Source organism: Lathamus discolor, chromosome 5, assembly GCF_037157495.1.
Source record: "Lathamus discolor isolate bLatDis1 chromosome 5, bLatDis1.hap1, whole genome shotgun sequence".
NCBI classification, from domain to species: domain Eukaryota; kingdom Metazoa; phylum Chordata; class Aves; order Psittaciformes; family Psittacidae; genus Lathamus; species Lathamus discolor.
In genome coordinates, this window is record NC_088888.1 from 2,873,623 (window position 1) to 2,897,148 (window position 23,526).

The 23,526-nt window shown below is 48.6% G+C and overlaps 1 protein-coding gene and 1 long non-coding RNA gene across 7 annotated transcripts in view; one reads left to right on the top strand and one right to left on the bottom strand.

Annotated features, from left to right (window-relative positions):
• Nucleotides 1-4,433, bottom strand: part of LOC136014591 (uncharacterized) — an 86,706-nt gene extending 82,273 nt beyond the window's left edge. The window contains exon 1 of the long non-coding RNA XR_010612785.1: nucleotides 4,216-4,433. This is a non-coding gene — a long non-coding RNA (uncharacterized LOC136014591). The remainder of the gene's footprint in view (nucleotides 1-4,215) is intronic.
• An 846-nt stretch (nucleotides 4,434-5,279) lies between these two features.
• Nucleotides 5,280-23,526, top strand: part of PROX1 (prospero homeobox 1) — a 49,474-nt gene continuing 31,227 nt past the window's right edge. For 3 of the 6 annotated variants that reach the window (XM_065679408.1, XM_065679410.1, XM_065679413.1), the window contains exons 1-3: nucleotides 5,280-5,651; nucleotides 12,971-14,783; nucleotides 21,814-21,915. In XM_065679408.1, coding sequence (XP_065535480.1) covers nucleotides 13,038-14,783; nucleotides 21,814-21,915 — 1,848 coding nt within the window. In that variant the 5' untranslated portion in view covers nucleotides 5,280-5,651; nucleotides 12,971-13,037. Of the gene's footprint in view, nucleotides 5,652-6,338; nucleotides 6,390-12,970; nucleotides 14,784-21,807; nucleotides 21,916-23,526 lie in introns of all 6 variants that reach the window. The other 3 variants (XM_065679411.1, XM_065679412.1, XM_065679409.1) reach the window with 2 other exon arrangements.

The window sequence follows — 23,526 nt, forward strand, 5'->3', positions numbered from 1 at the left end:
CATTTACTCAACGATCATGCCTTTGCTGGGGGGAGGGAGGGCCAAGGGAAAGGGAGAGGAGGTTGAGACTCAGCACGTTTCTAAAGCATTGAGGCACCTGCTTTTGAAATGGGCTTTCTAATGCTAAGTTCTTCCAACATGGCTCTTTCTCTTGCCTTCTGTACACAAGCAATGTGTGAAATGAGAAAAGGACAGAGAAAAAAAGAGTAAAAGAAAGAGGAACAGGGGGGAAAGAAAGGAAGAGATGAAGGAAAAGGAAGGGAAAGCAAGCAAGAGAGGTAGTGAGAGAGGGAGAAGGAGAAGGAGAGGAAGGAAGCAAGAGGGGAGAGATAATGAAATAGGAAAAGAAGGAAGGAAAAAGGAAGGAAGGAAGGAAGGAAGGACGGAAGGAAGGAAGGAAGGAAGGAAGGAAGGAAGGAAGGAAGGAAGGAGGGAAGGAGGGAAGGAAGGAAGGAAGGAAGGAAGGGAGGAAGGAAGAAAGGAAGGAAGGAAGGACGGACGGAAGGAAGGAAGGAAGGAAGGAAGGAAGGGAGGAAGAAAATGAAAAAGGAAGGAAGAAAGGAAGGAAGGAGGGAAGGAAGGAAGGAAGGAAGGAAGGGAGGAAGAAAATGAAAAAGGAAGGAAGAAAGGAAGGAAGAAGGAAGGAAGGAAGGAAGGAAGGAAGGAAGGAAGGAAGGAAGGAAGGAAGGAAGGGAAAGAAAGAAAGAAAAAGGAAGGAAATGAAAGAAAGAAAGAAAAAGGAAGGAAGGAAAAAGAAAGAGATGGAAGGAAAATTAATATATTATAGCAGCAGCAGTAGTAACCACCACAGTACCACAGTCATTCAGTGCAATATGTCTAAACATTCATAAATGTTTTATGCATCCTAAAATGCCATGTACAAGGGATAGAGCATCCCACTGAGGTTAATGAATGAATGAGGTGCCCTTGAAGGTTAATTTGCACAAACAAAAGGTCAAGGAACATCTTCAAAACAAAATATTGATTAAAGCAAGTTAAATGTTTTGACTCAAAGGAGACACGAAGGATTAAAAAGCAAAATAAAGCAGTATGGATAAGAAAGGAACAGGAAAGAAAAAGCATCACCCCCAGACACAAAGGAAATGGTAGAAAACATATCTGAATCAGCTAGTCATCTGCTAACAAGCTGTAAAGATTTCCAATGACAAGTTGTCACATTAGTTTAGTGAAACTGAAGCAGCACTTATCCCTTTTCCTGTGCTTAATCTCTCAGCAAGCTGCACAGAAACATGCTACCACGTTTAATAGGATTAGTTTAGTTCACTTTCTCCTCTCTGGAGGTTTTGATGGGGTTTGTTGGGGATTTTTGTTTGTTTGATTGTTGGGGTTTTTGTTGGGTTTTTTTTTTTGTTTTTTGGGTTTTTTTTGGGGGGGAGCATTATTATTATTATTGTTGTTATTATTATTACTATTATTTCCTAACAATTCTATTTCCATGGATCAATGGAACCATCGAGGTTTCGAATTACATTGCTCTCTGCTGAACCACCTAGGTTGCATTCACTTGCCAGGTTAAAGGCATTTTCTTCCAAAGGCTTCTTTCTTGAAAGGAGGAGCCAAGGCAAAGGGAAGCGAGGAAAGGCTCTAAATTCAGCAGTTACACACATCAGGGACCCCGTTCTCCTCTTTCACACACACACTGACGATGCTTTATTGATATCATAGAGCTATTTTTAATTCACACCAGCGCGTAAGCCCCGGGCCAAGGCTAAGAGAGCAGAATCAGGCCTTAGTGGTTGTGGGGTGTTCTTTTTATGCATGAGAGTAAATACTTGCATCTTCCCCACTCCTAAAATAGAAAAGGAAAGGAGAAAAAAAAAAAGAGGGAAAAGGGACAAGAAAACCTGCTATGTATTCGCAGCCCAGTCCCCTCATTTAGCTGGAACAGACACAGCAAGGAAAATGATCAAAGAAAGGCATTTTCAACAATATACCCCTGTCACTTCCAATTTTGTTGTCAAACTCCAAAGGGACAGAGGAATCACCCACGGCCATGGGCACACTGCGCAAGTTTGCCTAAGTTTCTTGCATCCCTGTTTTTTTTTCCCCCCTTAGAGAAAGAAATGCAAGCAGAGAACACTGTCAGCTTGCAGGAAACCTGTTATCCTCAGAGGCACCCTCAGGTTTTGAATCCAAACTTTGTGAACAGAGTTTACTTTTCGTTGGGATCCAAAATGCCCATAACTCGAAAACTGAACACTGTGACCGCCCTAAAATCTGTTAACAGCCAAGAAAAGGACCTGGTGGCTACTTTATGATCTATTCATTATTTGGAAAAGGACCTGGGACTTTCACAGGAGTTCGAAGACTGGAATCTGTGACAGTTCTCTGGTGAGCACCATGCTCGGGATCAGTCATGGGATGGGGGCAGTGAGGAATACAAACAGGGAGCAGCGGCCCCACCACTGGCCAAGCCACCATAAGCGTGGAGAAGGCACCAGGGATGACTTTGCTCACCTCATATCCTGAACATGAGCTGCTGGACCCCTTCTGAGGGATTACATTCTGCAGGAACAAGGGCTTTTCCTCCAAGCTCTACAATTTGGGTGATAGGTGGGGGATTGCTTTTGTTCTTGAGCTTTGAAACATCAACTTGTATTTCTTAATCCATCCTCCAGGATTAAAAGAGAGTGAGGGTCTGAAGTGCTCAGTGCCCCCAATGGTGGGCAGGAGAGTGGGAAGCATGCATTTCATTCCAGTTGTGCTTACTGGTGTGGCAGGTCTGGTGTGGTGAAACTGGGGATAGCTGCCAGACACAGGGCTGGAGGGCTGCAACCTGCAGGCTGCTACAGCAATGGGGCAGAGGGACCGGGTGACAGGTGCCTGTGCACATGGTACCACGGTTGGGGCCAGGCTGGCTGCCACTGCTCTGCTGCGTGACCTTGGGGACGTTGCCGGTGCCTCAGTTTCTCTTTTGGGCAAATCAACAGCTGTCGAAGTTAAACTGGTGACAAACTCAGTGTCAAAGGCAGCTATTTACTTGTTTCTTAGTGTTTGCCACGACTCGGCTTTATCTCTATGTGCATCCTGGTGTCCTTTAAGAGAAAATTGGAAACAAAAGGAAAGAATTCAAGCGAGTCATTCGCCCGCCAAATTTAGCCTATCTCCCCCTGCGTCCAAACACACTTCTGCACCCTTGCTCCGCAGCCCCTGCGGCACTTACAGCTACAACCGGAGGCCGAACGTGTCACCAGGACAAGCCGAACCCCGCAAGAACAAGCAGGGAGCAAGCCCTCCGCTTGCGGAACAGCGCAGCGCGGCCGGGCGCCCCCGGGCCACCCCTGCCTGTCGCTCCCCGACGGCGGCGGGCCCGGTGCCCCTGTTTCTGCAGGTTTCACGTTGAAACAACTCACGGCGGAGCCGTCCCAGAGGGCAGAGGCTCCCGAGGGCAGGGAGGGAGCGACGGGCACCGGTCACCGCTCCGGAGCCGCCCGGCGCTGGGGCTGAGGGACACAAGCGCTGGCAGCGGAGCGCCCCGGGACGCGCCCCGTTGCGTTTGCGGTCACGGCGGTGGGCAGCACAGGTCCCGGGACGGGCCGCGGACCCAGGCACGGCACAGCACGGCTGGAGAGGGTGCCCAGCGCGGCGAGGAGCGCGGCTGTCCCAAAGCCACCAACAGCCACCTCCCGCCGTGCGAGCCCCGACGTGCCGGGCCCTACTCTCCAGGCGCTGCAGCGGCCCCGAAAGACTTCGCCTTTCGCAGCGGTGCCGGGCTGTAGAACGGGTGTTCCCGGATGTATCTCCTCGGGATCCGCCGGCCGGGGCAGCGGCGGGGACATTTAAGTTTGTTTTAGCGCAGTAACAGCTTCCCAGCTGCAGCCCCGCTTCGGCCAGTCCCGAGCGCTTCCTTAGGGATCGGCGCGGCGTGGTTCGTCACATCGCTCACTCACCCGCGTTTCTGACCCCGAAGCGCGGATGCAGGGAGCCACGCGTCCCCCCGGCGGGCAGGGCAGGCCTACAGCAGCGGGGCGGGCAGGGGGTGAGGCACGGCCCGGCCCCTCGCCGCTGGCACCGAGCGACGGCGCAAGTTTGGGCAGGGGATGCCCGCGCCGGCCCGGCCTGCCCCGGCCTCAGCCCCGGCCGGGTTCTCCCCTCCCCTCCCCTCGGGACTCCCTGTCCCGCAGCCCCAGCGCCCCTCACGGCAGCCCCGAGGGGCGGGTGCGGACGGGCCCGGCGGGCCAGCGCCGTCCTTACCTGCCGCCGAGCGCCCGGCAGCGCCCCGCCGCCTCCCGTCCCTGCGCAGGACGCTATTCCCTCGCATCCTTCCCTCGCATCCATTTATTCCCTTGCAAGCCTTAGGCAGTTTTCCCGAGGGAAGCCTCGCCTCCCAGCCGGCGGCGCCCGGGCCGCCCTCCGCTGGAACCGGGGCCGGAGTGCGGCGCTCCCGGCTCCTCACCGCGGAAACCTGCGCTCCCGGCGGGACAAAACGCTCCCGGCGGGCTCTGCTCCGTGCTGTGCCGCCCGGACTCGCCGGCCAGATCCGCTTTTGTGTTTTTATCCCCAAAGCACGTTTTCCCAACGCTTTCCCAGGCCGTGCCCACCTAGGGATGGGGTTAAGTAGCCCGAAACTTGGGGCGCGCTGCACGGGGGGCCGGGGCCGCCGGTGCGGACACGGGGTGTGCGCACCAGCGGCTGTTCCACGCACCGCAACCTGACTCTCGTTTCTGTGTTTATTTTCCGCTCCGCACATGGGGGACGCTGCCACCGCTCCGGTCCCCTGGAAGTTTGTGGCCCGCCTTGGGGAGCAGCACCCGATGCTTAACGCGTGAAGGACGCGCACCCCGGGGCAGCAGCTCCCCGCATTCCTCCTCTGTGAAAGCTTTCCCGCAGGGGGAAGACATCCCGCGTGGGGCACGGCGGAGAAGACTTTCCTAAAGTTTCTCTATCTCCCCCTCCTTTCCCTTAAGCGGGGCGGTTTTTGTCCGCCACGCCGGGGGGGGGGGGGGGGGAGGGAATGAGGGGGGCGCCCCGTCGGGCCGCGTCCGTCCATCCGTCCGTCCGCAGGTGCGAACTGTCCGCACCTTCCCGCGGGTGCGGGGCGGCGCTTCCCTCACACCCCCCCCCCCCCCCTTCCCCACGTTATTCCCTGTTCTCTCTCCCCGCTCCTGCCAAGTTCTCCCCGTCCCCCCCGTCCGTCCCAAGGAGCATCCCGATTGGGCGCCGGGCCGGGCTCACGTCACTCCGAGCGTGACGTCTAGTCTTCCTGTTTCCTTCAGCTGTGTCTTAAAGTAAATCTTGTGGCGGTGCGGAGCGATCGCTCGGCTCGGACAGCCCCGGCCCCAGCCCAGCCCAGCCCTGCCCTGCCCCGCGACCCGCTACCGCCGCCGCCGCTCCGCGCCCGCTGCCCGCGCTCTCCCCTCTTTCCCTCCCAATCCCTCCCCTCTTTCCCTCCTCCCTCTCTCTCTCTCTCTCTTTCCCAGTTTATCCCGCTCCTCATCCGCGGAGCTTGCGCGTGCGCCCGTCCGCGTGTCCGCGTGTGCGGGGCGCGCGCGGTGGTGTGCATGTGCGTTGTGCGGGTGTCCCCCCTCCCCGCGTTACACCGGCAAACCCAAAACACAACCGAACCAACCAACCGACCAAGCAACCCCGCGCAAAGCCAGAGGCTGCCGTGTCGTCGCCTTTTGCACCGAGTAAGTACCCGCTGCCGCTCCGCGCCCCCTCCGTCCCTCCCGCTTCTTTCCCCTTTTATTCCTTTTTAATCCTTGCACTGCTCTGAACGGCCGTGGGGGGGTTGTTGACGGGGGAGGATGATCTCCCTAGCAAAATGCCCATCACTGTTACCCAACCTGCGCTTCTTTCTCCAAGGGGGCAAAACTGCAGGGACTGTCCCCGCCGAGCAGCGCGGCCCCGGGCGGGGAGAGCGGCTGGGGGGTCTTGAGCCCCGCGCCGCGCGGAGCTCTCCCCGCAGCCGGCCTCGGGCCCCAGAGCAAGTGTTAGGTGACCCCCCCCTTCCCTCGGCGCTGCCACCTTCCGCGGACCGGCCTTTCGTTCCTCCCGCGGGCTGGAGCGCAGGTTTGCGAGGACGGGAACCGCAGCGAGTGTTTGGCTTCTTTTTGTTGTTCCGAGCTCTTTCCCCACCCCGTCCTCGCCGAAGTTCCCCGTCCCCTGCGCTGAACTCCCGCTCCGCTCCCCCGAGCCGCCTCTTTGTCTGGTTTATTATAGCCGCCTGGCTTTTTGTCTCTTCCAATTTGCTTGCCATTTGCATGTCGCTAGTTCTCCTGTTCTAACCCCGGCCGGGAAGGGCAGGGAGTTTTCATCCTCACTCTCCTTATCCTTGCAATTACTTTTTTCTTTTTTTCTTTTTTTTCGTTTCCAAGGGTGGGACGAGCTGCGAATTGTGGAAATGTATGGAAAATGGGATCAGAGGGGTAGGTAGCGAGCAGAGGAGATCATACGCAAGTCGCGGGATGAGAGCCTTGATCTGGGAAAAGATGAGGATTATTGCTACTTTCTCCTTGTTTGCTGCTTGTTTGTTTTATTATCGGGGAGGTGGGGGGGAGCATTTAATTTTTCCGTGCCCTTTGATGCAGATATTCCTGGCTTTTCTTGATATTCTCTTTATCGGCCGAGTGACCCGGCGCACTTTGCCATGTGTTTAAAAGGAGTTAAAGCGCAGGAGGGGTCGGTGCTGGGGTCGCGGGGCCCGAGCGGAGGGGGCGCGGGTGCGCAGGGTTGGGATACAAGGCCCGGGACGGGGTTGAAGGGGGTCACCGAAAATGCGGGGCCCGACCGGAGCGGGCGGAGAAAGTTGCTCGTATGCGCCGCGGTCGCGCCGGGCCGGGCAGGTGCGCGGGGAGCGGGCAGGTGCGCGGGGCGGGCGCGGAGCGAGTTGGGTGGCGGTGCCCGGGGGATCGGGGCCGGCAGCGCGGAGCGCGTCTCTGGGTCGGTGTGTGCGGAGCGTCCGGAGCTCCGGAGGCGTCAGCGACACGGACGCGTGTCCGCCTGCGGGAGTAACCCCCGCGGAGGGCATCAGCTTGGCGTCGGCGACCGGGTAGGAGATGCCGGTCACGGCTGGCGGGGGAAACGGCCGCAGCGTAGAGGTGCCCTTGGATGTCGGGCAAAAGTTGCCAGGGCGAGAGTTTGGAATCCCGCCGCTTTCCCACAGGTCCCGAGCGCCGCGGCGGTCCTGGCTGCGCTGCGAGTGTCCCCTCAAAAGCCTCCTGCGGCGTGGAGGGCACCTGGAAGCGCATCCGCGCATCCCTGGCCGTAGCTGGGTGCTGGAAAGGGCCGGTGTTGTCTAGCGCAGGGTACGGAAGCACGGCTGTGGCACCGCAAGGTGTGTGAGCTCAGGTTATTTGTCACTTCCATCATCTGCAGAGGTTTGGCAGCGCGCAAGGGTGAATTGTAGGGAGGCAGTTTCCTTACCCGTAGATTTTCACGGGGCTCATTCCCATTACATCCTCTTCTCGCAGCTTTTTAGTGAGTTGCCATCAATCACAAAAAGTTCACAACCACTGCAGCTCTTTTTGCATTTATTTTAGCTGCTTTTTGTCCAGAGCTTACCTTTAGCAGCAGTGTCACATCCTGTGAAATGTTTATTTCAAGGGTAGACAGGCTATCATGAGTTGAACTGTGATAAAAAGTACAACGTTCCTACTTTTCCCTATGAAATTATTCTGTGAGGTGGCTGACATTCATTGAGTGGCACTGTCAGTATATACAGCGCACTTCCCTGCCAGCTGAACTCTGAGGCCTCTCAGTTTGTATGACTGGTTTATATGACTTCTCCCTTTTATTATCAGTTGATAAATTAAGATACTCATAAGATTGGACACATTTTGAAATTGGAGTTTAATTTGATTCAGGGCAGAATTGTAAATACCGCACTTTGTAGGCTCTAAGTAATGATTTATTCTGCCTCAAAGTGCAGCCTAATTGCTAAGGTAACTAATTCAAGAACTGGGATTTTACGACATCATGCAGCATAGAAAGAAAATGTCTTGGAAAACTTGGGCTGACTTTGTAGTAGGAATCTTGCGAACGTTTCAGTCTGGTCTCTGCACAGAGACCATGTGAATTATTTTCTTCATGATCAGTGAAATAACAAGGACCAAACTGGCCTAAGAGGAGGAAAATGTTTTCAGTTTTCTACCTGGAGCAGCTCGCTTTCTTTTTCTCATTCAAAGAATCTGTGTCCTCGAGCAGTGCTGAGCACGGCTGCGTGATGGAGGGCCCTGCATCTCCCCAAAATAAAGGCCTGAACTAATGAGATGCCAAATGCCTCCTGTTAGTGAGCTCTGTCAAATCCCCCTGCAGCCGATGGGAATCGCCGATGTTTGGCATGCTGAATACCTTGGTGGATTGGGTATCACCAAGTTCCTAAAACAAGGGTCACTTTTTTTCTTTAAGGCTCTTTAAGCAGGTGGCATAATTTTGAAGTAAATCAGGCTCTAATTTTTACTTCTTCTTACGGAGAAATCCTAATGAAGTAGTTGCTGCTGCACAAACAGTTGCTCATCATTCCTGCCTTGTTTCAATCTCTTTGATTAGACATCTCAGCTACCGGGGCCAGATAACCCTTTCTCCCAGGAAAACTTGTGTCAGAGCTGCACAGGAAGGTAGTGCTTTCTCATTAGTGGCTGACGTGATTTTAGCACCGAACAGATCTATGGTGAATAGTTGTCATCTGTTCTTCAAATCTGAGCTGTGGTTTTGTGCGTGGAATGCTGTTGACCGGAATAATTTTTACCCTACGCTTCCTGGTTGATTCTGGCAAAGCCATACCCCGTGTAGCACTAGAGAGTGAAAGATCTAAATATTTCTATTAGCAGAAGGGTGTTACATTTCTTGTATGGTATTGGCATAATAGGCTGACATGAAACAGGCAGATGCTGGACCAAAGAAAGTACTGGGCTTGAGAAAAGATAGGACCAATTTCAGCTCTATAAAATGATACTTCCTTGAATTCATCTGCGAATATTCATCAAGTTTAGCACTTTGCTGCTGTGTGTTTAATGGCTGTGTAGGTTAGGCTGGGGTCCTTCAGGGTGGCTGAAGAAGGTGGGCTTGAATTTACATCTCCTTTGCATCTCATAGGTGTATGAATTAATCCAACAGAAAATTCTTAGCATCTTTGTAGATCGAGATGAGTTAACAAAATCGATCACAGAAATGGACTGATTGTAATGAGTGCGGTGAAATACCTGATATACTCCTTTCTACAGAGTATTCTAGCTGAAGGTTTGGTAACAGTGACTCTTGGATACCTAGAAATTAATCTGTTTCCAGTTAAAATGTCAGTGCCTATCAAATGGATATGAAATAAGGCCATGTCTGTAGCTGCTGTGCTGTTATGAGGTTATGCATAGCTACATTGTAATCGCATCTCCTTAAACAAAAGGGTTGAAAGTAAATTTGTAAATAAATACTACTGCTATGTTTATGGACGCACTTAGAGGGTGCCGAGGCCCTGGATATGATTTTTAACTATGTGGGCATGGAAGACGTTTGGTTTCTGAGAAAGCCGCATCGTGCGAGTTGAGGCTCGAGTTTAGCATCAACAGTGAGTTTAGCATCAACTGCACTTGGCATGTGAGTAGTATCAAAGTGAGGTGTAAAGCAAATTTAACCTTCACAGATTCAAAACTCTGGAACTTTGAGAGAAATGGTGCTTCTGAAGATTTCCACGTAGATCTTGACAGCCTAAGCTATGTATTTCTGGGTAGCTGTACAGAGATATTAGATGTATGAAATACAGTTTTGAGACAACATGCAGCCAAAGTACTGGTATTACGTAAAGGATACACACTTCCTAATTATTTATTTTTATACCCCCCAGGAGTTGCTTATTTAATCAGTTCTAATCTAATCAAGTCTCAAAGTCTGCCTGTCATGGCTGGGATTCTGGATCCCGCTGTACGTGCCATCCCACTTTCCTTGAGGTGTGAATTGGTTTTGGTCCTCTGAGACTGAAGTATTAACTGGCCATTCAATACCCATTCTGTTTTGTCAGGCTAAAGTAGAACTATTTCTCATATTCAAGCCTTAAAGCTGGCAGTCTGTAGGCTTGGGATAACACCAGGGCAAATGGAAGATATTGCTTAATACCCAGGTTAAGTGTACGATAACTCCGATGCCTTCAGCTTCCAGCGAGGGTAGGAGGGCACATCCGTCTGGAGCACCTCATGCGGTGGCAGGAATTGGCTGGAGGGCAGCTGCTGGTAGAGGGGCTCAGGGAGAGGAAAATGGACACTGGGGAGGAAGGATGCGTGGCAATGACCTTCCAACCTGGCGCAGGACAGCCTACTTCCTGAGCTTCTGACTCAAGGGTACAGCAAGCCCTCCCCATGCGTGTCCTTGGTTGGGATTGGGCAAGAGAGAGGCAAACAGTGGTCAGGCACCTCACATTTGCTGGGAAGCGTGCAAAACCTGAAACCTGACATGAGGCTTTTGGTGTGGGTCTGGGAACTTATTGCTGGATCTCAATCAAGCATAGCTTGACTACAGGAAAGGAAGGAAAAGTGTGAAGGTTTTTTGGTAGTGTTGGCATGTCGGTTTTTTTTTCCGTTATTGTTTTTTCTTTTCCTTATTGGCAAGTCTTATCTTTCTGGAGAACACTTTTAGAATATCTTCCATGCAATAGGCAAGAGTGCTTTTGGTTATCTTGCAATTAGTTTATATCACTTTCAAATGCACACCACTAGACTGAGAGGTCAACCTTGACCCTGGTATATTCTGTGCCAGTCTCACCTACTTAAAAACCCCTGTGGTAGTCACCCCTTTTCACCCCTTGCGGACTTGGCCATTTATCTGCAAGACCAACCCCTCTGAAATCCCAACTCCTCGGGTTTTTTTGTTTAGATGAAGACCTAATTGTAAAAGCTTGATTCTGCCCCCTGAAAAACTCCATTTGCATTAACTGAGAGAAAGCAGGAAACGGTCTTTTGCAAGACATACTTCCAAGCAGGGCCTGATCCTACCACACCTAACATGATTTTGGTACCCTGGACCGCAGGGGCGTTGCTCACAGGATGGGATGCTGCCTGCTGTGCAGGTGGTAGGATTGGGCCCCTGCGACAGAACTCCTTGCTATTTTTGATTTTGATATTTATCTGATAGTGAGGTAGCCAAACTTCACTTGCTTAATGTGCTTCTTGCTAAGGAGTGATCTCTGAAGACAAGTGACCTGATAGCAGTGTGAGGCTCTGGATTTCCCGTCTGAATTTACAACACTTTTTTGGTGGTGTTTTTGTGGGTTTTATCACTCTTTGCTTTCCTGTATGCAAGGAGCCAGTAATGTAAACAAACATCAGGTCCCTTGCATAACTGTCTCTGACACCAAATTCTTGTAGTACATCCACAATACGTGGGCAAAGGCTGCAGAATAAACATAATGCTTCGAAGTATTAAAGCTTCTCTCTTTTTTCATCCTGGTTGCAAACTAAGCACTGACTCTGTCTTGATTTTACAGATTATTTCATGCTGAAATTATGTCTATTTGCATGGATAGTCATTCTTTAAAACTAGCCACAGATGCAGTCCTAGGGAGCACGTAGATGTTTTTACAGGTGAACCGAAAGAGATGGGAGCAATTCCAAAAAGTCTGCATGCTGCCTTTGGCAATATACCCTGTTATTGTGAAGATTGTGCTCTGTTAAGCAAATGTAAAGTTTAATATTAGATAAGCGTTGCATGAAAAAGACTTTAATTCTCCTCAGTGTTAGATGTTAAGAAAGAGGAAAGTGTGCCTAGTGCTTTATGTGCGGTGTGAGTTTAGCATCACTAGTTAATAAGTCACAAATTATGTCAAGAGCCTTTTACAAAATGCAAGGAAGTGTGTTATCTTTTTATGCTGCGTTCCTGGGAAACAATGCGAATTCATATAAAGGGAAGGTGTCTTCCTTTCTCACGCAGCTGATTGATGTTATTTCTTTCATCTTCCCATATTTTTTCTCATCTTTTCTGCATGTCACAGGAAATAAGATCCTGTGTATTCAAAAATATCACATGTAAGAAGGGCTCTGCTGGGCATTCGGTATACTGTTCTTGGGGATTTTTCTCCAAGCAGAGAGATATGGCACTGAACATGCCTCTTTTCTGCTGTGCAAAAAATTTAATGTCTTGTATTTTAGTGTAGGAAATACAGCATCTTCAGCTTTTGGTAGCGGGGCTTGCTTGGAGAATGGAAGTTAAGACAAGGGAAGGAATGCATGGGGAATTCAAACCACTGTCATGGCTAGTCAGTGGTACAGACAAGGCTCTGTTAACGAACTGCATTTTGGCCTTTATTTGATCACATCTCTGTAAATATTATAATCCCAACCATAAAATATTTTAATGCATTTTTGCATTGCTGAATAAATGTTTCCCTAATGATTTAATAGAAGTGCTTTTTTTCCCCCCCACTGTAAACCTAAATGCATCTGTGATTTCTTTGCCTTTCACATGCACCTATACTATCCTGCCTACAATTATGTGCAAGTTGATATTTTGACCTTTGGATGATTCTTTATGGGTTTTATCTCTCTTTAAAAAGCAGAACTACAATTATGGTCTTTACATCGCAATTGATTTTTTTTTTTTTAAATCCAAATTTTATACAATTTCTTATTTTAACAATAAATCTTAACCAAGGAGTACTTTCATCTTCTTTTGTAACATGTATCTCAATGCCCTAAATTTAATCAATTGGTTGTCAGAGGCTGTGTTCTTCTAATCTACTCTTTCTTCTGAAGATAAACAGTATCATTTTAGGCATTTGTGCAAGAGAATCATATTACTGGTGCTTAAGCAGTTTTTGCTTTTTTAAATCTTAATCCATCTTAAACCAGTGGAGCAGAAATATTTAAAAATGTTTCATTTCAAGCAGAGTGCATAATAAATTGCAATAATTGTAATGTGCCATAAATCCCAGAGCCTATGCATTTTGCATTTTATTCAGGATTGAGGTCAGGAAATTTGGAGAAATTTAAAGAAAATGATTCATCAGTCCTTTTGTTCTGTTGGCCAGGGTCCCAGGATTCTTGAGCTGAGCCCAGCTGACAAGCTTTTGAAGATGGCACAATAACAGTCCAGTGATGCCTGACCATGACAGCACAGCCCTCTTAAGCAGGCAAACCAAGAGAAGAAGAGTTGACATTGGAGTGAAAAGGACGGTAGGGACAGCATCTGCATTTTTTGCAAAGGCAAGAGCAACGTTTTTTAGTGCCATGAATCCCCAAGGTTCAGAGCAGGATGTCGAGTATTCAGTGGTGCAGCATGCAGATGGGGAAAAGTCAAATGTACTCCGCAAGCTGCTGAAGAGGGCGAACTCGTATGAAGATGCCATGATGCCTTTTCCAGGAGCAACCATAATTTCCCAGCTGTTGAAAAATAACATGAACAAAAATGGTGGCACGGAGCCCAGTTTCCAAGCCAGCGGTCTCTCTAGTACAGGCTCAGAAGTACATCAGGAGGATGTATGCAGCAACTCTTCAAGAGACAGCCCCCAAGAGTGTCTTTCCCCTTTTGGCAGGCCGACTATGAGCCAGTTTGATGTGGATCGGTTATGCGATGAGCACCTGAGAGCTAAACGCGCCCGGGTTGAGAATATAATTCGGGGTATGAGCCATTCCCCCAGCGTGGCATTAAGGGGCAATGAAAACGAAAGAGAAATAGCTCCGCAGTCCGTGAGCCCCCGAGAAAGTTACAGAGAAAACAAGCGCAAGCAGAAGCTGCCGCAGCAGCAGCAGCAGAGTTTCCAGCAGCTGGTTTCGGCGAGGAAGGAGCAGAAGCGAGAGGAGCGCAGACAGCTGAAGCAGCAGCTGGAGGACATGCAGAAGCAGCTGCGCCAGCTGCAGGAGAAGTTCTACCAGATCTACGACAGCACTGACTCTGAAAATGATGAAGATGGCAACCTGTCTGAAGACAGCATGCGCTCCGAAACCATGGACGCGAGGGCGGGCGACTCCGTCGGCAGGTCGGACAATGAGATGTGTGAGCTGGACCCAGGGCAGTTCATCGACCGGGCGCGGGCCCTCATCCGCGAGCAGGAGGTAGCGGAGAACAAGCCAAAAAGAGAAGGTCCCAAGGAGAAGGAGCAAGGGCCGAACGCCTTCCACCCCGAAGGCAAACATCTGGCCGAGACGCTGAAGCAGGAGTTGAACACCGCCATGTCGCAGGTTGTGGACACGGTGGTCAAGGTTTTCTCCTCCAAGCCCTCCCGCCAGCTTCCTCAGGTCTTCCCGCCCCTCCAGATCCCACAGGCGAGGTTCGCCGTTAACGGGGAGAACCACAACTTCCACACGGCCAACCAGCGCCTGCAGTGCTTTGGGGATGTCATCATTCCCAACCCCCTCGACACCTTCGGCAGCGTCCCCATGCCCGGCGCCACCGACCAAACCGAGGCGCTGCCCCTCGTCGTCCGCAAAAACTCCTCTGACCAAGCGGGCTCGGCCCCGCCGGCGGGCGGCCATCACGCCTCGCTGCATCAATCCCCGCTCTCGGCCACCGCTGGCTTCTCCACCTCCTCCTTCCGACACCCCTTCCCGCTGCCCCTCATGGCCTACCCCTTCCAGAGCCCCCTGGGCGCGCCGTCGGCCTCCTTCCCGGGGAAAGACCGCTCCTCCCCCGAATCCCTTGACCTGACCCGTGAGACCACCAGCCTGAGGACCAAGATGTCGTCGCACCACATGAACCACCACCCTTGCTCGCCGGCACACCCCCCCAGCGCCGCCGAGGGTCTCTCCTTGTCCCTCATCAAGTCGGAGTGCGGCGACCTGCAAGACATGTCTGAAATCTCGCCCTACTCGGGAAGTGCAATATCCTTTTTGCAAGGCGAGGCCGTATCCTGGCAGTGGCTTGGTGGGAAAGGATGAGGGGCCGTGCCCGGGCCCACCTGGGGGCTTGGTGAGGCCAAAGAAAATGATGGCGGCTCAGGTAGAGGTAACAGGAAGGGCTTCTATAGGTATGTCTTCTATAGGTACAGGGATAATGTGAGCCCTCTCCGAAAGGAAACAGGAGAACTGGCTGCCCTGGATTTGGAGGAGGTTGAGGTTGTCTGTTCAGCCTGGAGAAGAGAAGCTGCGCGGAGACCTGAGAGCAGCTTCCAGTGTCTGAAGGGGGCTACAAGGATGCTGGAGAGGGACTCTGCATCAGGGACTGCAGCGACAGGACAAGGGCTGATGGGTTCAAAGTGAAACAGGGCAAGTTCAGGTTAGATCTAAGGCAGAAGCTCTTCCCTGTGAGGGTGCTGAGGCGCTGGCACAGGGTGCCCAGAGAAGCTGTGGCTGCCCCATCCCTGGCAGTGTTCAAGGCCAGGCTGGACAGAGCCTTGGGTGAGGCGTCCCTGCCCATGGCAGGGGGTTGGAACTGGATGATGTTAAGGTCCTTTCCAGCCAAAACCGTTCTATGATTCTACGTGTTGTCTGATGGTGCTCCTTCAGCAGTGGTGTTCACATAAGAAAGCCATGGTTCCTCTCCCAGCCTTTTCGACTGCCCTTGGTCAGGAAACAGCCAAGCCCACAGTACAGATGCCAGTGGCTTTCCCTGGGCTGGGGAGGTGACTGAGGGGGCACTGACCAGAAACCATTCAAGCCATGGCCACCTTCTTTCCCTCCACTGCCAGGCCAACGTGTGACCCATGTTAATGGTGTTATGGCTGGGGCTCGCAGAGAGCCATGGTTCGGTCGTTGGTGAGCCTTCAGCTCCCAAGTATATAAGGGAAATGAAGCATAAAAGACACAGGTACTGGTGTATTCAGCCTGCATCAAGTTCTTTCCCCCACCCAGAGGTCTGTTCCTCAGCCCTTGTGCAGCTGCCTGCTATGCATGATTAACCTCTGTTCAGCCATACACTGAAATCTTTTGTCCTAACGTACACAAAGCAAATTATTTTGGAAAGCTAGAGAGAACAATTAAATATAAAACTTCAGCTGTATTAAAGTTACAGGACACTTCCCCTGCTTGAAAAAGAAAAACCAGACGAGAATAAAATCTCGCTTTTTAGCTCAATAGCAGGCTTTAGTTAGGGGGAAAGAAAATGCATCTCTGCCTTTCTTTAGGCACATCCAGACATAGTAATGATCTTTTTTTTGGGGGGCGGTGGGGGGAGTTGGTTTGTTGTTTTTTTTTTTCCTTGGAAAATAGTACTAGTTTTTTGGGGTTTTTTTTTTCTTTTTTAGCAGTAACACCTCCCACTCCTTCCATCTTTCCCCCTAATGTGCTTTGTGGTCAAAAGATCTTTTTTTTCCAAGCACAGTCGTATTAAAAGTGAATAAAACCCCCATGTCTGCCTGATGGTAAAAAGGAGGATTTGCATGAAGGGTAGGTGCACATTTTTTCCCAACTCCAGGACCCCAGCAGAAGGCAACAGCACAAGCACAGAGCCTTAGATGCAGCTGATTTCGTTCCCAAGTGGATGAAAGTAATTGCGGCTGAATAACTCTGCTCGCCCCTGAGTAATGGTAGTGATGGTGAGGAACTTGTCTCCTTTCCAGGGGCATCCTGTGAATACAGATGCCTGAGGCCATGCCCCATCACTGGGTATCTTCTAGGTGATGAATAACTCCGGTGGCTGTAGATTAATTTAACCACATTTTCTGTAGACATGCTAAATCCTCAGGTGCTGGCAGGGCTCGAGGCCTGCTGGGTACCTGTACATCCCAGCCTTCTAATGGCAGTGAGCACCACTGGGACAACGGAAGGTACTGCAGGTCCAGAGCTCACCATCACCAGTCTTTGATCTAGCTTAGGTCAAGTCTCAGTCAAGAACTGCTGTTGTCTGACCTTTATGAATAGACCCATTTCTACAGGGGGAAGTATTCCTAGTTTGAAAGCACCTTCCTTAGCTATTGGTGTTTTTGAGAGGCAGTTGATAGTGGACAAGATGCTTGAGGGACCTCTTTCCTGAAAGAGGATCTCTGCTGTGTTCGTAGCAGAGACATCTCCTTGCCATGTATGTTGTATGTTGTAACAGAACTGGTCTAAATCCAGCATCAATCCAAGTTACTGCCAGTTAGGTTTGGAATTCCAAACTGAAAATCTCTCTTGCATATTGACACGCAAGCAGCGATGCTTGGAAAGCAGCGCTGAGGTCAGGAGTGGGAGCCAAGGGCAAGACTCAGGGCCGGGCAGTTAAGTAACTTGTACCAAGCAGTACAGTGGCTTACTAATTGTTTGTATGTAAAAGTAGTTCTCGCATCCCGGGAGAGGAGTGGGCAGAGGTGGAAAACGCCAAGTGTGGGAACTAGGAGTCCTAGGGCTCCATTTGGTCTTCTCCACCTGTGGAGCATCTCTCCCTTGCTCCTGCCATTTCTCCCCCTGTCTCCTGCTTGTTCTCACTGGTGGTCACTAATGGAGCTTGTTTCTGCTAAAACAGGGGTGTGAGTTTCCCCCGCTGCTCCAAGGCTCAGATAGGGGAAACTCAGGGTGCTAGGTTCCCTTCCTCCCTGCTCACCCTGCTTCTTCCCCTGCCATTGGGAAAGCGCTCTGACCTTCCCACCTAGACACTATTGCAGGCTGCAGTTTGAGCTGGGTTTAGATACAAGACCTGTTGGGACAAACAGATATATTAAATCGGGTTTCTACACAACATATACAGCTCAGCTGTGGGAATGGATGTTTTTCCCTAGCAGCAGCTTGTTTGTCCAGGTAGTTTGCAGTTTCCAGGGAAAGGCACAATATGGAGCTTGGTGTGTTTGTGGTCGATTCTGTTGAGCCGCTTTTATTTTACATGCTTGAATGTGCATATATAGGGAATATATTTCTTGAGAGAAGCAGATCTTTCTTCCCTGCAGAAAGCAACATCTGTTTTCCTGGACAGTATGGCCAGGATGAGAACATAAGACTAGCACATACAGCCAAGTTCAGGTTTTAGTAGTAAGCTAAAGCTTTAACTAGCCTGTGTTTTGCTGGGGGGGGGAGTCTTTTTGTTTTGTTCTGTTTTGTTTTTAACCAAGGCCTGTAAAATGTATCAGATGGTTCTTTGGTGAATTGCAGAAGGAAATGGTTAATGTTTGCATATGTTGCTAAACAAGATAAGATGCACCTGCAGCAGAAATTCCCATCTTGGTCATGAATGCAGGCTGTATCTTTGCAAACTAATCTGTTTAATCAAATATTAAGTTTTATTCAAATCGCAAAAGAAACAGGCAGCGAATTGTTTTGCTGCACGCTCTTCCTTTGTCATGCATCCTCTTTGCATCTCAAGAAAAATAGCCTTGTTCAGTCCCAGAACATTTGCATGGATCAAAAGTGAGGCACAATAGTAGTTTGTGCGCTGCTGAGACATCCGTAAAGGTGAAGAAGCTTCGCGTGCTCTCCCTGGCAGGAGGGCTACAAAACACGAGTGAAACTTTCTGCAGGTTTATTTCTTTATCACAAGAATTCCAATCCAATTGGAATAAGTTTCACAGCCTCCATATGTGGAAGCTATAAGTAGGGAATTAACAGCATTTTGAAATGAGGAGTTATTGTGTCTGACTAGAAAATTCAACTCATTAAACTTTAAAAAAATGAGTGATTGTACAGCATGGGTGGCTCTGTGCTGTTGATAAAACCTGAGCAATGAACAAATACTTTCCAGCCAGACCATTCCTTAGAGGGTCTTGAAGATGCTGCTCCGAGTTACAGCTATTTGGAGCTTTGCTGATGAAAAGCACTTGGGGTGTAACTTAAGGAGCAGCTTGGCTTTGCTAGCGCAGATTTTTTACCTGATACAGCCCATTCTTGCCTCTTTTCCTTCAGCTCAATACATGTGTGGGCTGGAAAAGCCTGTTAGAGCATTTGTGGGAGCTCAGGCTGAGAGGACCAGGAGTGAAAGATGTTTTTGCAGAAGAGGAGCGTTACCTGGGAGGATTGAAGTGCAAATGAGTCCAGTGCTGCACAATGCCACCTGTGTGCCTCTCCAGTTAAAACACACAAGTGCGTGTTGTATGTTCCATTCCCAGTCTTGCACTTCCCATTTCCGAGCATTGTGCCTTTTTGCTGCTGGTGCTGCTGGTGAGGTGAGGCTGCGCGGTGTGTGTAAACGCACAGCGCTGAGGCTCTCAGGTTGTTTGAACACCGCTTTAGGTTCAGCTGCAGTACACAGTTCCTCTGATCTTTTATGTTCCTGAGCAGATGTCTTTCATTAATTTATGGATTTATCATCTTTCTTTCTCTCTTTTTTTCCCCCCTTTCCTTTTTTTTTTTTTTTTGTGGGTTGTTTTTTTTTTTTTACACCTGGCAGCTGGCTCAAGTTTCAGCAGTTATTGTCTATTTTGTATTACCCATAGAATTGAATGTCATCTGTCTTTACAAAGCTATAGCTAAGAGAATTGAGGCAAGCCACACGAGCTGCTGGGACAGAGCTTGTTTGCGTTCCATTCGGCACCCCTCCTCCTCCTCCTCCCTTTACCTCCTTAATATTTATTTGTGCTCGTTTTCTTTCCTGGCCTTGAATGGGGCTTAGCTCGTGTTCGGTACAGCTGTATGTTTACTGAATCTATTTCATCATGAGTCATTGTGCGTGTGTAAGTATCCTGGAAACAGCTAGTGCTTTCTTGGAAGAACAGTTGCTTTTCAGCCCAAGCACTTAAAAAGGAAATTAAGCAATTGGTCAGTTCAGGTTTTATTTTCTGAAATAGCAACGGGTTATCTAATTCTTAGCTCTTAAGTCTGTCATTAACTATTTTGGGCTAGATTATTACAGATGCTATCTTTTATCACAGTAAAGCGTTAACCTTAGGATCAAGATATACAGATTTGTGGCGTATCTGAGATCGCTTTAAGGCTGCCCGGTTCTTAAGAACGAGTATAAATTTAATAATAATAAAAAAAAAAGGATTTCTGGGAATTTGATTCTCAGAGCATCTTTTAATACATGTTTCGTTCAATGTCAATATCCTCTGGCATTAGAGCAAAAAATACTTACAAATTCTAAATGCAGAAGGAATCCAAATGCTTAGAAAACTGTCTAATATGCTTAAATCCAGCAAATAGTAGGAGGGCTTTGGGGGGAAGTTTAAGACCATCTTTGAGCTCGCATTGAAAGAGAGTATACGCCAAACCCGGCAGTAACATGTTGTCAGCGTCAGAGGAATTGCAAATTAAGGAGATTTAGGATTATTTTTTTCCCCTTTCTTTTAGTTATTGGAGTTCCCCCTTGGACCCCCACTTTCCTGAAAGGACCACCTAACAGAATGGATTTCTGGCGTAGAAGTTTTGATTTGTCTAAAACTCTTATCACTAAGCAATAGGTGACAGCTTGCTACTATTATTTCACTTACGTATTTTGACAGATGGCACTGCAGAGTGTAATGCTCTTTTAGACTTCTCTATCAGTCTAATGGAGGTAACTGGAGGTTCTTTCAACTCTTCTCTTGGCACAAGAAGTATGTCAGTCATAAATTATCTTCTTTGTAATCATTAAGCATCTAAAACAAAATGCAAGTTCAGCTGAGCCGTTTTCCGTGTTCTTCCAGACAGTAAGAGTTCTTTTGAAATAATATTGTCAATGCTTTTTTTTTGTTTGGTTGGTTGGTTGGTTTTGAAACACTACATTTTTCCAACCAAAAAAGAACCTTGTAACTGAAATAAAAGGAGAAGGTTTCAATAGATTTCAGGAATTAGAGAAAAAGGAATTCTGCTGAAAAAGCCTCGCTAATCAGTAGCCTGCTGATAAAAATAAGTCTGGGTTTCCCATCCCGAGGCCTGGAATGAGATGTTCTGTGCTGTAAGGTGGAAGAGGCACCTTGGCCGCAGAGCATCTGTCAACTTGGTTGACCTTCCCCCGCCATAAGGTGTGAACCAAGGGAAATTTTCAGCCATTGTGTTTAGGAGAAAGAGTCCTTAGAGAAGCTTCTGGGAAGAACCCTTAATTGACCTTGTGGGGGCCACATTGATTTTCTCCACGTGCATCTTCATTTCTGATAAATTATAAAGCCATTAATTTGCTGAGGAAATGGCAGGGCCAGCCTGCGGCACAGATGTGACCAGAGCCATTCCTAGCACGCAGTTCACAAAAGAGAGCCAAGAAGCTGGGAGAAAAATCAGCAAGCCGAGATTGTTATGGTTAGCTTCACATTCCCTTGGGAACTCTTGGAGTTGCTTCTGTTTACAGATCTAAAAGGTAATGATGTTTCCAGGATAAATAGGCTGCCTTATAGGGTAAGTGGCCATTTATTGATCTGCTAGCCCGCATTTATCGATTGGTTAGCCCCAAATGCAGCTTCCTTCTCGGAGGAGTTAACTGTGTAAATCAGGAGGCGACAAGTTTGTGGTGGGGGGGATTGAAGAGCAGAGGGGCTCTGCCTCTTGCAGATCTTGCTTTGATTTGCAAGGCAGCCACTGAAGCAAAGCAGCAGCTTTGGAGAGAGTTACTCAAGATGTTAGAATTTATCGACACGCGTGAATCAGGTGAGATGTACCGCCTGTGAAAAACATTGCTCAGCATGAGAAAGCGCCTCTGATTGCCTTCCATGCGTTAGTTTGGTTTTGTGTAAGCAGCACGACCCTGAGAGTAAAAGAAAGTAGCTGGAATTGCAAAGGGAGAGGGAGGAAAAGCTGCCCATAAGTTTTCTGTGGCACATGCTTCGTGCATTTGTTTCCTTAGCAACAAGTGAACATACATATGGTACACAAGCCGTAAACTTGCAAGGTTCCCAAGACCCAGCACCAGAACTGATAAGAAACACAGGGTTTGAGTTCGCTGCCTCACATCCCTCATTTAGCTGCTTTACAGAAAATGACAGGGCAGCAATTTAAATGTTAACGTTTTCTCCTGTAGTCTGGGGAGCTGTGGAGTGTTGACGGGGGCCCTTTGCTGGCTGTGTGCATTCAGAAACAGCTTTCTCAAGAAAGGCATTTTCCTTTACTAATTCAATCCTACATGCAGGAAGGCTTGTCACCGAATCACTTGAAAAAGGCCAAGCTCATGTTCTTTTACACCCGGTACCCAAGTTCCAATATGCTGAAAACCTACTTCTCAGACGTAAAGGTAAGAAAACCTCTCTCCTCCCCCACCCCCCCCACTTCCCCTCCTTACTGCATGTTATATTTGCTCATGAAATGGTATCATGTTATTATAATAGAGATTAAGAATATTTCCGGGTACTCAAAGGTTACAGCTGACTTTATTCACTTGTTCTTCTTGTTGAGGTGTACCCTGTTTGTGCCTAGATAAGGAAAGGGGACGTTTTTAAATGAAAGCTAAAAAAAAGAGTTTAAGTTTTAGAGCAAAAGAAGAATAATTCTTACATTAAATTAACAGTTTTCATCATACATATCCTTATAAAAAAAAAGAGATTTTTTGTGGTGGTAGAAATGTACTTCCAAGAACATTTTGGAGCAGTTCTCAAGTGTTCCCTTATTGTTTCATTTCGGTTGGTTTCCTCATATTTGTGCTTACATAAGCAGAGTGTAAAATCCCTTTCTTTCTGTCAAAAAGAAACAGTACATTGAAATTCTCCGTGCAGAAGCTGCTTAAAAACAAAAGTGATGATTGTCTCTTATTTACAACTTAATTTGTTGTTGATGCAGAGTACACTGAGCATAAGGAGGATGAATAAAGTGACAGATTCAGGCCACATTATTCAAATGAGGATATGAAAGCTGTCGACATACAGCTGCATCCTCCCTCATTCTACAGAATATTAGGACCTCCTGATTTTTTTTCTAAAAGTAATTGTTCCTTCACATCAACTTGATTTTGTGTTAATCATCTAAGGTTTTTTCTTTAAAAAACAGAGATTGGGTTTTAATGATTATAATGGCATACATGGTGTCATTATCTAAGTAACTTTATAAACATTACATTAGCTTAAATTAGTTTGTTACATTCCTATCCCCCCCCCCCCCCCCCATCAAATTACAGAAATCCTGCTTTTAATCACTTTTGTGTTATGGGGGTTTTTCAGTCTTAGTGGAAGATTATCCCACAGGTTTGTGAACTTGGCCCAGTTTCTGCTGATCAGTTCTCTTTGGTCAAGTTTCTTGGCAGTTTTTCCCTTTATTTTTGCCATTTCACGTCGCATGTGCTCGCAACCCCAGTGCCCCTCACAGCCGTGCCCTTGGAGGTTCCTCTTACTCAATGCCGCGCGCTGAGCGGATGGTGACAACAGTTATGGAAAGGGGGTGAGGGGTGGGGGGAAGCAATACAGGCACTTCCTAGGCTAAATGGCCGGTCAAGAATCATTAAACACACAGAGAAAAGCTGCAAATGGTTGCAGCAGGCCAAGTGGAGGGTTTGCTCTCCGAGTGGATCCACCTGGAGTGGAAGAATCGGAGCTTCGATGAGCTGCCGCAGGCAGATGTGGTGCTGCCAGCGCTGCTCCAGAGGCTCTTGCTCTGGGGCTGCCCCATGTTTTCACCCCTATGTGTTCTCAAGGTACACCGAAGTGGGGACGGCTTTTATCCCTGGCATTGCTGCTTTTTCCTCTCTTTTTAAGAAGGTCCGTACTTTGCGTGTTTGCATGCACACGGTGATTTTGCCTCCTGACAAAGTTGTGTAATATGCAGAAATTTGCTTTTCTGCCACCTTACCTTTCTCCAGCACTAGGGGAAACCCAGTGTGGGGTCATTTACAAGGTGTGGGATGGGGTCATTTACC